The sequence below is a fragment of the Takifugu rubripes genome, chromosome 4, assembly GCF_901000725.2.
Source record: "Takifugu rubripes chromosome 4, fTakRub1.2, whole genome shotgun sequence".
Taxonomy (NCBI): Eukaryota; Metazoa; Chordata; class Actinopteri; order Tetraodontiformes; family Tetraodontidae; genus Takifugu; species Takifugu rubripes.
In genome coordinates, this window is record NC_042288.1 from 16051159 (window position 1) to 16063318 (window position 12160).

Consider the following 12160-nt stretch of genomic DNA (forward strand, 5'->3'; position numbering starts at 1 on the left):
ACAGCGTCCTGTCCAGCGTCCCCATCCGCTCCTCCCAGGGTACCAAACACCATTTTAGAGCCACTGAGATGCTCCAGAGAGTCTGAGGAGCCACAGGTGTGGCCAGGTGTCCTTCTGTCAGGGTTATCTTTACATCTGTACCCTGATGACAGACGTACATCCTCTTATATCCTGTAAACATCTCTCGTAACAAAGTCCCCTCTGAGTGAACCTCAGGACCCATTTTGAGGTCAGCCATTTATTTTGTATTTTGGTCAGTTGCCTTTCACACCCACACCTGGCGGCCGCAGCACTCACCTGCAGGTCTGCTCCCTGCAGCCTGTCGTCCATGTACTTCTCCCAGGCATATGACAGCTCCGGATGGGGCTGACGAGCCATGTCGTCCACGCCCCCGAGCTCCACGCAAGTCAGGGTTTTGAGGAAGTCAGGAATCACCGTCGCTTTCCTTCCTAATGCCCCGAGCGGCCGCCAGAGCCCCGTACGGTGCCGAACGCTGTCCCCGTTGTTCTCTTGGGTCACTCATTGCCGACACATGACTCGCTCCTCCGCTGGGTCACTTTAAATGTGCACTTCTGCGGAATAATAGTGAACTTATGGTTAGCGGGATGGAAGAGCGGGATTTTCCAGCAGAGAAACTTCTGCCTTTGTTCAAACAGAACCAGCAGGTGGATGCGAGTCGGACCTGAAGCAGCAACTCCGAAAAGCTTGTTACCAAAACAAAACACGCCGAAGCTACACGCTTAGCTAGCCGCTAAGCTAGCTGGCGTCACACACGAACGACGCACTTCCGGTCACGGATTTCAGTTTAAAATAAAAGCTTTGTATTTTCAAATTTCTAAAACAATTATTTTAAAATGAGAATTCTAGTTGGAAAATCCCCATTTAATATTCAAGGTATTTTGTTTGTAATATTACGAATATACAGTATCGAGACGTTTTGAATTTGTATGCCTTCTTTCAAAAGAAATTCTCAAAATGTTCAATGTTAATCGGCCGCATGTGTAACAACTTAACATTAAACCTGGCTGGCATACTTTTTTGTATACTGCCATAATCGACGTTTTATTTTGAAGGTTGAGGTCAATGGTTGCGGAAATGATTGTAGCTACCTTGACGACAAGAGAGCTCGAAAGATGTACGTGTAATATTCCAGTAAAAGACGAATTACATATTCTTAATACATCTTGTCTGTACTATGGTGCATTAATAAACGAAATGTGTATTCCTCATATTTAATTCTGTTGGTAACAATCGTGGTTAGCAGTGGTTCATGGCATCTGTCGCTCTCAAACATTAGACAGGAAGATGCAAACACGCCATTAACGGTCGCTGCCGCAATAAGTAGAATGTTCGGCTACTACAACGGGTTCCTTGCTTTCACAATACAAACTTTTGACAAATAAATCTTATTTTCCATATTTACCTTCGTCTCAAATGAATTAATGCAGACTACGACTATCCTCCGCCTTCGTTCAGGAACATTTTTCCCTCAGCGAGGACAGCAAGGCGCGAACAGTTGACGCGACCCCGTCCACTGGACGACTCCACTTCCACACACGTCAGCTGACTTAATGGTTTTTTAATGCAAAATAATAAAACAATACAGTATAATCGTCTACTATAATTTCAATTAATAATTGACATTGTAAAGGGACTATTGAAAATCTGATCGCTCATAGGAAAGAACTGGAAAACGTGTCAAAATGAAATAAGATGGCGTTTTGTCGTTTAAAGATATTCTTCAGGAATAGTTAGAAATACTTGAACGTTTGATGTTTGCAATGGGAATGCCTCAACGTGCCTTACAGACCTAGTTCAGGGAATAATTCCTTATATTAAGTAAATACGTCACAGCAGCGTCTCGCGCTTTGCTGCCCATTGGACGATAAGACGTGAAGACAAGTCATTTTCCGATGGCGCGTGACGGTGCTGCGTTCAATGACCTCTGTATTTTGAGAGAGCTGTGAACAGCGGAAGTTTACGGGTGGCCCAGCCCAATGAGGTAAGGGTCAGGGTTAGGGTCAGGGTCAGGGTCAGGGTCAGGGTTAGGGTCAGGGTCAGGGTCAGGGTCAGGGTCAGGGTTAGGGTTAGGGTCAGGGTCAGGGTCAGGGTCAGGGTTGAGTTGATTCACTACTAGTTTAGTTTACATCGCTGCTAGAGGACACAGCGATTCAACCATCTTTTCATTGTTGTCTTTAAGATGTCCATATTTTAATCAAATATCTACTTTATTGAAATGCAGCGTTTTAAAGGGGTATTTGGGCAATAAATGGAGTAATTCAAGTCCATATTAGACATATGGAAGTTATTTCAAGCTAATGTAGTCAAAGAGATGTTTTGACGTCACCATGACGTCGTCAGTTCAGCAGTTACTTAAGAAAGCCTCTGTTTTATGACAATAAACGCATAAAGAAGTCTGACATGAATAATGTGGACGGCCATTTCTCTTGCCATTTGTGAACAACAAAACAAGCTTACAACAGGTGAAAACTGTCAACACTGGCCCAACTAGTTGTTCGTAATATGTTATCGAGACTCCTGAACAACGTTGCACATTAATATAGACGCTGTTTTGATGTGTAATGGAGCCACCCGCCCACACGGTGGCGCTGTTCCGACAGGAAGAACAGGAGAACAAGATGTTAGAAAAGCGTTTATTCCCGCACTGCCCCGCGTGGACACACCCCAGCAGCGTGCACAGTAATTCCTCCATGGACGGATCCAAACGTTGCCACAGTGCGTGAGCACCACTGAGACGATGACAGGCATCGGTGTGAACATTTTCACATTAAATTATTTATCCCTTGAGCTTCTTTTTTCTCAGTTTATGTGCACCCAGAAAACAAAAAGGCAAATAATAGTGTTTCTATTTACATTTCTCAATGCAGCTGTGATTTCCTTTTTTAATATATGTATTTAAATGGGGAATGAACAATAGATATAAGAATAACGGCACAGTAAATTCACCCCAGATTTTCAGCAGCTACATTTTAGCCCTGCTGATTGTTTCCTAAGTTACTAACAACCCAGCCAGCAGTGTCAGCTCGTCCTGTGACTACTGGTCATCTCTCTCCACGCAGCCCACAGTCCCGGCGTTGCTGGGACATCTGCAGGAACGTCCGGCAGGGGTCGCTAAACAGAGGTGAGTGCAGCCCCCGTTGTTCACCGAGCAGTAGTTTTGTCCTGGTGGAAAAATACCAGATTTGTTCACGGCATTTCTGTAAATCATAAGGCAACATAGCAGGGAGCAACTGGGAAATCTCCACTGTTTGTTTTACAGATCTTGACACAGTCAAAAAAAAAAGGGAAAACACAACGTCCTCTCCAGATGTTGGAGGGGCCCCTCTCCCCTGACATCACATGCTCTGGTTTGTACAATGTGTGCAGCCTTATCTAGAAGGGAGGATCAGGCCAGATCCGATGGTGAATCATAATAATCCAGCTAGCTTGCTAGATTCAGGGGCAATCCCCCTTTTTTATTCCCGATATAGAATTCAAAACATATTCTCCTAAAACAAATGACATCTGCTTGGCCTAAAGCAGCACTCCTGCAAGCAGCACATGTTAGAAACGTGACCACATGTGGACTCCTCGTGAGAGCATGCTGAGAACTGGTGCAGAACCAGACAGGAGATTATATCTGACTGGTGTCCCTTTGGTTCCTGGACACCAGACAACTACACAACGTGAACAAATACCATGGATTCACTCGTTAATCGACCGTGTGCCCTGGCAATGACCCAGAAACCGACCTTCCAGTGACTCCGCGACATGGCCCAGGCTGCTCCAGGACTCACCCTGTTCAGTGTTTAACGTTACTGTTCATCCTGTTCCAGCCCTCCACTCACATTCTAAATAAATAATGGTCACAAATCCCTCTGTGAAGGGGACGTTCAGAAGGACAGAAGTGTTTTATCGTCCTGTGACACAAAATGCATCTGAAGAAGTCAAGAACAGACATCTGGAATTTTCAGGAAGAACTTTGCCCCCTCCCAACTGGCATAATTACCTGAAGGGCACTCGGCATAGGCCACGGCGACCCCGTAGAGCTTGGTCTGTTTCTGGGGCTGGAACTGGTCCGTTTCCTTCCCAGTGTGGCGGTCCACAGCAACCAGTGCGTCCCTGTGGTGGAGACATTCTGGCTTCAGTCACGAGGGAGATTCCCAGCTCGCTCAGCATCCTGACTCCTTGTGTTTTGTATAAAGTCTGTCAGGAATGAGGTGGGTAGGTGGGTTTTCGGTTACTGACCCCCCCCTACACACACACACACACACACACACACACACACACACACACACACACACCCCACCACCACCAGCTCTATGGCAAGATCAGAGGGAGGCCCTGCTCAGGTCACTGACAAGACACTGAAGTTGAGAAATTGCAAGCAGCTGCCAGTTTTTAAGACGCTTCCTCAACCCACCCACACACACACACACACACACACACACACACACACACACACACACAGGCGCAGACAACCCCACCCCCACTGTTTTAGCAGTGGTTAACACAGATTCAGCTGTGTGGGAATAATGGTCCACAGTGTCTGGAGACACAAGAAGGACTTTGAGTGTTTGTATCTGACCTCTGACCTCTCTCTCCTTCTTCAGGCTCTGGCAGCTTCTATCACTGGACCACGAAGAAAGCCTAAATTATGTCTTTTGCTGCTGGCACAGCCTGAAAGTCTGATGTTCAGTAAGCCTTCATCTGACAGTCCTAAAACCAGTTTTCACGCTTTCATTGTTGTAACTTGTGATAATTAGACCAATAATCCTACGATGTCATATGTGTCACTAAGTTTCTCTGCTTGAAATAAGAAAAGGATCAAACAAATCAAGAGGAAAACCCAAGAAGGTTCACTGATATTTCTGATAAAACAGCGATCAAACCTCTGCCAGTCGGTGTAGTAGATGGTGTTCCCGAGAGAAGTGACTGCAAAGGGATACCGCATCCCATCGGTGACCTTTCTGCGGTCGCCCCGGGCGACATTCATGCATTCCATCGTATGAGTGCCTGCAGACGAGAGCCGGCGCTGACTGTCGGACATTATTCCATATATAGATGCCCCGTGTGTCCAGGGTTCACAGTACCTGCGTCGGCCCAGCAGAGCAGAGAGCTGCGCCGGTCAAAGGTCAGGCCGTTGGGCAGGCCGAGGTCGTCTTTGACCAGGACCCTCCTGTTGGACCCGTCCATGTAAGAGGTCTCGATCTTGGGCGCTTCGCGGTTCCAGTCGGTCCAGTACAGATTGCTGTTGTGGGAACAGCCAGGGCTCATTAGCTGTTCCTCCCAATACAGTGAAACGTTGCAGCGATTTAGTTTACGGCCTGATCCGACTGGAGCGGAACCAGATGCAAACGCGGAACCCTCCCCAACCCAGACGGGGGTTCTTTAAACACGCACCCGCTGGAAGGGTCGGTGATGATAGCGCGGGGGTTGACCAGCTCAGAGTCCACCAGAACGCGGCGCTGCGAGCCGTCCAGCGAGGCCACCTCGATGCGGTCCTTCACAGAGTCCGTCCAGAAGACGGTCCGACTGAGGTGATCGATGGCGACGCCCTCTGGGCTGCCCAAGTCTGTCAGAAGGTTCCAGTTTAGAAGAGTTTCATAAAAATATCTGAACATGAAGGCAAAGTGAGGGATCTACCTGATCTGACAACTGAAACTGGATCTCCCCCCTCGATGCTGGCCTTGCTGATGGAGGGAGACGTGATTTCGGTCCAGTAGACCATTTTCTCCACGCAGTCATAGGCCACTCCGATGACCACCTTCTCCTGTCGAGGGGTCGGCCACCAAATAATAATGGCTGTTAATGTGCAGACAGAGAGCCCCACACACTCAGGAAACATCAGCCAGACGCCGGAGCAGCTGCACCAGCACCGTGTCTGGCTGATGTTAGTAATTAGTGGGAACGTCACCATGTGTCTCCAATAAAAGAAGGCATGAAACAGATGGAGAACCGGCCAGGCCAGACTGAGCTGTGAGCTGTAACGGAGCTGAAGTTAGCAGCACAAACGTTAGCTAGCCTTTGTCATCTGCCACTAATGACGACCAAAAAGTCGGAGTGTTCTGGTCTGTCTGTAAAGCTCGACTCCCAGACTGACGAGTATTTTGTTCTTTATTGGTAACAACTTTGACATCTGGAACGACTGATGAGGAAAAGCCTGTTCGACACCAGAAACCAAGAATGTAAAGGCTTCATTTTGTGTTCTCTGATTTCATCTGGAAGACTTACGGGGAGATGGAGCACAGCCTTGGCGCCATCCTTTTGCATAGTGTACCCGTCCAGGGGGACGTGCTCGATCCTGCCGCTCTGGGTGAACAGCAGGTGTGTTCCCGGAGGCAGGGGGTGCACGTCGGGGCGAGGGGTGGGACCAACGGGCGGCGCCACTCCACCATGGTCAACACCTACCGAGGCAAACGCTCCCAGTTAGGACTGGTCCATGGCTATCAGCTCAAACCCCAGTTTATCGCACACATTTGGTCATTATTTTAGTTTTCTTATTATTCTTTTTTTTCCATTATTGCATGAAGCAATTGTATCATAAATGCGAAGTTTTAATGTATTAATCTTGTTCTTGAGCTGATTTATCGTCAGTTTTAGCCTGCTGTCATAAATGAGAACGCCATCACGTGGCACACGGCATCACGTGGCACACGCCATCACCCCCGCTAACGTGGCACACGCCATCACCCCCGCTAACGTGGCACACGCCATCACGTGGCACACGCCATCATCCACGCTAACGTGGCACACGCCATCACCCCCGCTAACGTGGCACACGCCATCACCCATGCTAACGTGGCACACGCCATCACCCATGCTAACGTGGCACACGCCATCACCCCCGCTAACGTGGCGTGACGGTACACTGCAGTGCTCCAGTCCTAAAATCCTGTGGTTTCCTCACACATGGGTCTGCTGCCGGGCTCCGAGCGGGTCCCAGGGATCTCCTGTCCGTTTCGGTCCACGCACCAGCAGTATCCGGTGCTGCCGTGGCACTGCATGGGCTCATAGGCGCCGCTCTCGTCACACACGGGGATGTACTGACCAACGGGAGGACGCGGGCCCCGCGGTCCATACTCCGTGACGGCCAGCAGGCTGTCTCTGTGAGTCTCACACCGTGTTTTCGTCCTCTCTGATAAGACAGGAACATCGTGGTCAGACATTTCTGCAGCTGCTCGCCAGCACTCGTCAGGCTCTACAGAACCCGTCGAGGTGTGAATGGATGAGATGAAAAGGATCATTTTGCATCTTTAATCATCCTTTTAATCCTTAATAAAGAAAGCACAGGTTGGAGTGAGAGTACCTGGGGTGCAGAGGAAGCCATCGCCGTAATAACCCGGTCTGCACTGGCACCTAAAGGATCCCTCGTTGTTGTAGCACGCAGCCTCCTGATGGCATCTGCCAGCCTGGCACTCATCGATGTCTTCAGGAGAGACACAAGATGGAGCCGGTTACCCTCAGGATCCCAACTATCATCTGGCTCAATGAGCAACTCAAGCTGCTGTCGGCAGCAGAACAGCAAAGGAGTGGATAGAATGGAAACTGGACGGGGGGGGGGGGGGGGGGGGGGGGGGTCCGTGCTCAAACCCAGCTGCTCGCCATGTTTCACTGCTAAATTACTGCGGAGGGATTGCGTAACTCACAGCGTCACCTCCTCCAGGCCTCAGCAGCTGGTTTGACAATTACAGCCTTCAAGAGTGTGTAATGAGTTTTAAGTCTGGAATAAGAGCGGCAACATCCCGCCACACGTGGGCTGACCCAGTCCTAGTCCCCAGGATGTGACGGAGGGGATTTCTGCAATGGTTGCTGGGCTTTTATTGGCAGTACCTTGGCAGGTTCTCCCGTCGCCGCTGAAACCTGGCAGACAGGAGCAGCTGTAGGAGGAGCCTCCGGTGTAGGTGCAGAGAGCGCGCTCTTGGATGTCGCAGGTGTGCGTTCCTTCTTCACAGGCGTCCACAGGGCGAGAGACAGCTGAGACCAGGAAAAACATCGGTTACCGTCGCCCCTCGAGCCACCACTGGGTCCTAATCAGCCTTTTTCCCAGCAGCCACTGGGTGACAGGCAGGAACTCAAAGGCCCCATATCACACTGGTTATGACTAAAAGCACACAGTAACACACAATAACACACAGTAACACACAGTAACACACAGTAACACACAGTAACACACAATAACACACAGTAACACACAGTAACACACAGTAACACACAAAAACACACAATAATACACAGTAACACACAGTAACACACAGTAACACACAAAAACACACAATAATACACAGTAACACACAGTAACACACAATAACACACAGTAACACACAGTAACACACAGTAACACACAAAAACACACAATAATACACAGTAACACACAGTAACACACAGTAACACACACATCCCATACACCCCAAACACAGAGTTCTTCCTGTTGATATTCCTTAAATTATGAGGCCATCGGCCTTCTCAGTGGAGCAGATTCGTTTCCAGAGGTGCTTCCTGAGCAGCTACATCCTGGAATTCTGATAACTGAGTCTGAGTCTGTTCTCTGTTTTCCGTCTCTGTCATTTCCTGTATGGAGTTCAAATGTGTTTGGTAAATGAAACACACTCTTACCCGTGCAGGTCCTCCCATCACTGCCAAACTGATATCCATCTTCACATTCGCAGCGGAACGTCCCGGGCTGGTTGTTGCAGACGGCGTGGGAACCGCAGATCCGAGGATCTTCTCTGCATTCATCAATGTCTGATAAGAAGAATCAGGGAAGTTTGAGTCTGAAACTCTGTAACATCTGCCTCCATTTAGCCGCTCGGAGGAAAGAGCCTGATGAGAGTTCCTAATTCTGGATGTTTTGTGATAGCATCTTAGCTTCAGAGCTTTCCTGTTGGGAAGATAACAAACAGTTGGACGTATGAAGCCGCGTCGAGGAGACCACTTGACATGCTCAGAGAAAAGGATGAATGGAAGGAAGGAATGGACGGATGTATGGAATTCCCTGATGTCATTGGCAAGATTGCTCAATTCCTCAGGAAGGAAGGACGGAAGTGCTTAGAGAGGCTCACTTAATTACATGTAAACGTTGAATAGATGTTCAAAGGAGCAACATTTACATGAAGGTAGAAAGCTTTGAAGGGAAAACCAGAATCTGGCACAGTCTCCTCCAGAAGGTGTTGTTAGTTTGCCTATCCTACCGTAGCAGATGCGTCCGTCCCCGTTGAACCCAGCAGCGCACTGGCAGCTGAACTGGTTCCCCTGTTCAGGGCGGCAGATGGCGTTGGTGTCACAGCCGTGGCGTCCGGTGAAACAGGGGTTTTCCTCTGGCTCCCCTCCTGTAGCAAGGATGCATTTACAGAGACAAACAACTTCAGAACTCCATTTCAGCTGCAGGAATATACTCAGTGGGATCACAAACAAGTCATTCACGAATTCCTGCGGGAAGATTGGAGTCTCTAATCAGCCAATGTTCATGGATGTGCACTACAAAATGGGATGAAATTATGGTCTGCTATCAGAGAAACCATGCAAACAGGAATAGAGATTAAACTAAAGTGAAAACATGTAAGTAGCAGCTCGGCTCAGGCGGCCAAAGTTCCCCTTAGGCGTCCTGACAGGATGTTCTACAGTACGTCTCCTCCAGGAAGGATGTGAGCACAGACCAAACAGGAAGACAACAACGACCTCACCGTTTACGTCCCCGATTTTGTTGGTCATCGTGAAGCGCATGACTTCATTGGAATCGTACATGGCTAACACATTATCCACGCTGAGCAGCTGGGTCGGTTTCACGTCTCCCCAGGAATCTCCGTGCTGGCAGCTCTGGAAGGTGATGGTCTGGCGCCACTGATAGGTCCTTGTTTCAGTGGAACCATCAGGCGAGTTCACCACATAGTCCCGGCTGGACGAGGAGGTGATGACTGGGGTGAAGGACAGATAAGCAGCTTCCTTTTTCTCTCTCTTCAATGCATACTTGAGATAAGTGGTAAAGGTTCAACGGGAGCTTACGGTCGTTGCTGTACTGGTAAATCTCGGAATAGGGCTCTATCGTCACAGTGGAGCCGTAAGGAACTTCAGGAATCCGGCCGTCCATGGTGGTGCTCATCACCAGGTGGTCGTGCTCATCGATGCCTTTGAATTCCTGTCTGATGGTCAGCCGCTCGTTGCCCGGCTGAAAGGTGACCTCGGCCTGCAGCGTGAACTCGCCCCCTGTGGGGGACAGAAGAGAGGAGGTCAGGGTTCCCTCTCTGCCCGGCCTGAACTTTGGCTTCCTGCCTTCTGCCTCAGCTGAAGCAACGTGAGGAATTCAGCCGGACAGCCAGGAAAAGTGCAGCTGAACAGCGGATCGCTCGGGGCCATCCGAGGTGTGTACTTCCTGCAGCCAAACCTTTGACTCTCTCTGCTGGAGCATGAGAAACCCCAAACACGCAGCCAGTTTTCCCTCACCAATAATGCTGAAGCCGTTCTTGAATCCGGGCTGTTCCAGAGCAAAAGCCCAGCCGATCACGCTGCCGACGGCTGCCAGGGGCTGCAGGGAGGGCCCCAGGGAGCTCGGAATTTCACTGATGGCCACGTAGGAACGTCCCTCGTTCACCACAACGTAGGAGTGGAGATCGTTGCCGGTGAACTCCACTGGGGAGGGAGAGCTGCCCACATACACTTTTCCATGTAACTTCCCGTTGGTCCTCTGTGGCTTTCCTGCAGAAATTAAACAATCAGACGTGATGACAAATTAACAGGAGAAGAAAAGGGCTGAAATGGAGTTGCTGTGGAGTTGCTAACCCTAAAGTCACAACATTAGCTGTGAAGACATGCATCCCTGGGGGGCCTTTGAATGGCTTCACCTTCCTATTTTACCCCCCACCCATTTTTTACCCCCATAGATGAGCTAACATTGCTAACCCCGAAACAAACGTGTGGTTAATGGGAAACCATGATGGTTAAACTGGCACCTCGTCATCATGAAAGCATTCTGGCGTTAATATTGTGGTATGAATGCGTCAACATGCTAACTTCTGGAGCACAACGTTACCCTCGGCGGTGCACTGTATCCCGTTGCCATAGAAACCAGGTCTGCAGTGGCAGCAGTAACCACTGGAGTAATCCTTGCAGTCCGCAAACTGGGAACACTTATTTCCACTGCTGGCACAGGTCCCGAGGTTGTAGGAGAAGACTGGGGAGGTGCAGAACACCATGAGAAGATGGCGGCCAATGCTGGCACGCCACTGCCTTTGCTGCCTTTCTCCTACCATCTACGTTTATGTCCGTGTCCTCCACCACGACCACTTCAGGGTTCCCAGGCTGGTTCGGCTGGTACTGAACCGGGTAGACTTGGATTTGCCCCCCTTCTGGCTCATAAGTAGGGTATTCCACTTGTTGTCCTCTATCAAAGCCTGGACTCCCCCCATCGATCTCCACCTCTTCAGGATCAAAGACCTCCAGCGACGGAGCCTCGGTAGGCAGGTGGGGAACTTCGCCAGGAGCCACATTGGTAAAATAGGGTGACGTTCCGATCTCATAGACCCAAACACCCTGCATTCCTGAGTTGGTCTCCCTGGAGAGAAAGAGGAGACCGTGTAAGGCCCTGTTGGTGGATCACCGCCCAAACCCCAGTGGTCCTACTCTGCTAAAGCCCTGATGGAGTCCTCTTCATCAGTGGTTATGCGGTAGTACGGCCCCTGGGAGGAGAACAGGAACCCCACGACCAGGCCCTTGCTGAAGCCAGCGTGCAGGACTGCAGCGCTGTCGCCTGCACCAGTGGACGTAAACTGGAGCCCATCGTCCACGTAGAGGAGGACGGCGAAGGAGGCGGTCTCCATGGAAGCGATGACGCACTGGAAGGTGTTTCTCTGTGGAACGGAATAAACTCAAGACGCTGGTAAAAAATATCAAACAATGTTTGTAGAACAGAAACAACGCGAGAGCTTGGGTGGAGCCTTTCCCAGCGTAAATCCTAAACATCAACCTTAACCTATAAACCAGGAAGTCCTCACTGGTACCGAGTCACTGATAGCTGGTCCAGCCGGTTCTGATGCTGCTCACCTTCCTGTCGAGGCTGTCGCCTCTGCTCTGAGGCTCCTGGGGGGCCGTGTCGGCCCAGGTGACGACCACAGCGTGCGTGGGGCTGACCGCCGCGTCCTCGGGGAACGCCCGGTTTATGTGCTCG

General features: G+C 49.9%; 1 protein-coding gene across 1 annotated transcript in view; it reads right to left on the reverse strand.

The window, feature by feature from the left end:
• Positions 1–2640: 2640 nt before the first annotated feature.
• The window catches only part of nid1a (nidogen 1a), a 13276-nt gene continuing 3756 nt past the window's right edge, over positions 2641–12160 (reverse strand). Inside the window, exons 2-20 of the mRNA XM_003976187.3 lie at positions 12037–12160; positions 11617–11843; positions 11244–11548; positions 11027–11167; positions 10441–10692; positions 10003–10203; positions 9684–9914; positions 9192–9329; positions 8617–8745; positions 7834–7977; positions 7310–7429; positions 6911–7138; positions 6235–6407; positions 5647–5773; positions 5404–5575; positions 5094–5251; positions 4893–5016; positions 4010–4122; positions 2641–3183 (exon numbers count right to left, since the gene is read on the reverse strand). The exon at positions 12037–12160 is cut by the window's right edge and continues 179 nt beyond it. Of these exons, the coding sequence (XP_003976236.1) occupies positions 3056–3183; positions 4010–4122; positions 4893–5016; positions 5094–5251; positions 5404–5575; positions 5647–5773; positions 6235–6407; positions 6911–7138; positions 7310–7429; positions 7834–7977; positions 8617–8745; positions 9192–9329; positions 9684–9914; positions 10003–10203; positions 10441–10692; positions 11027–11167; positions 11244–11548; positions 11617–11843; positions 12037–12160 (3235 nt within the window). The 3' untranslated portion in view covers positions 2641–3055. The remainder of the gene's footprint in view (positions 3184–4009; positions 4123–4892; positions 5017–5093; positions 5252–5403; positions 5576–5646; positions 5774–6234; positions 6408–6910; positions 7139–7309; positions 7430–7833; positions 7978–8616; positions 8746–9191; positions 9330–9683; positions 9915–10002; positions 10204–10440; positions 10693–11026; positions 11168–11243; positions 11549–11616; positions 11844–12036) is intronic.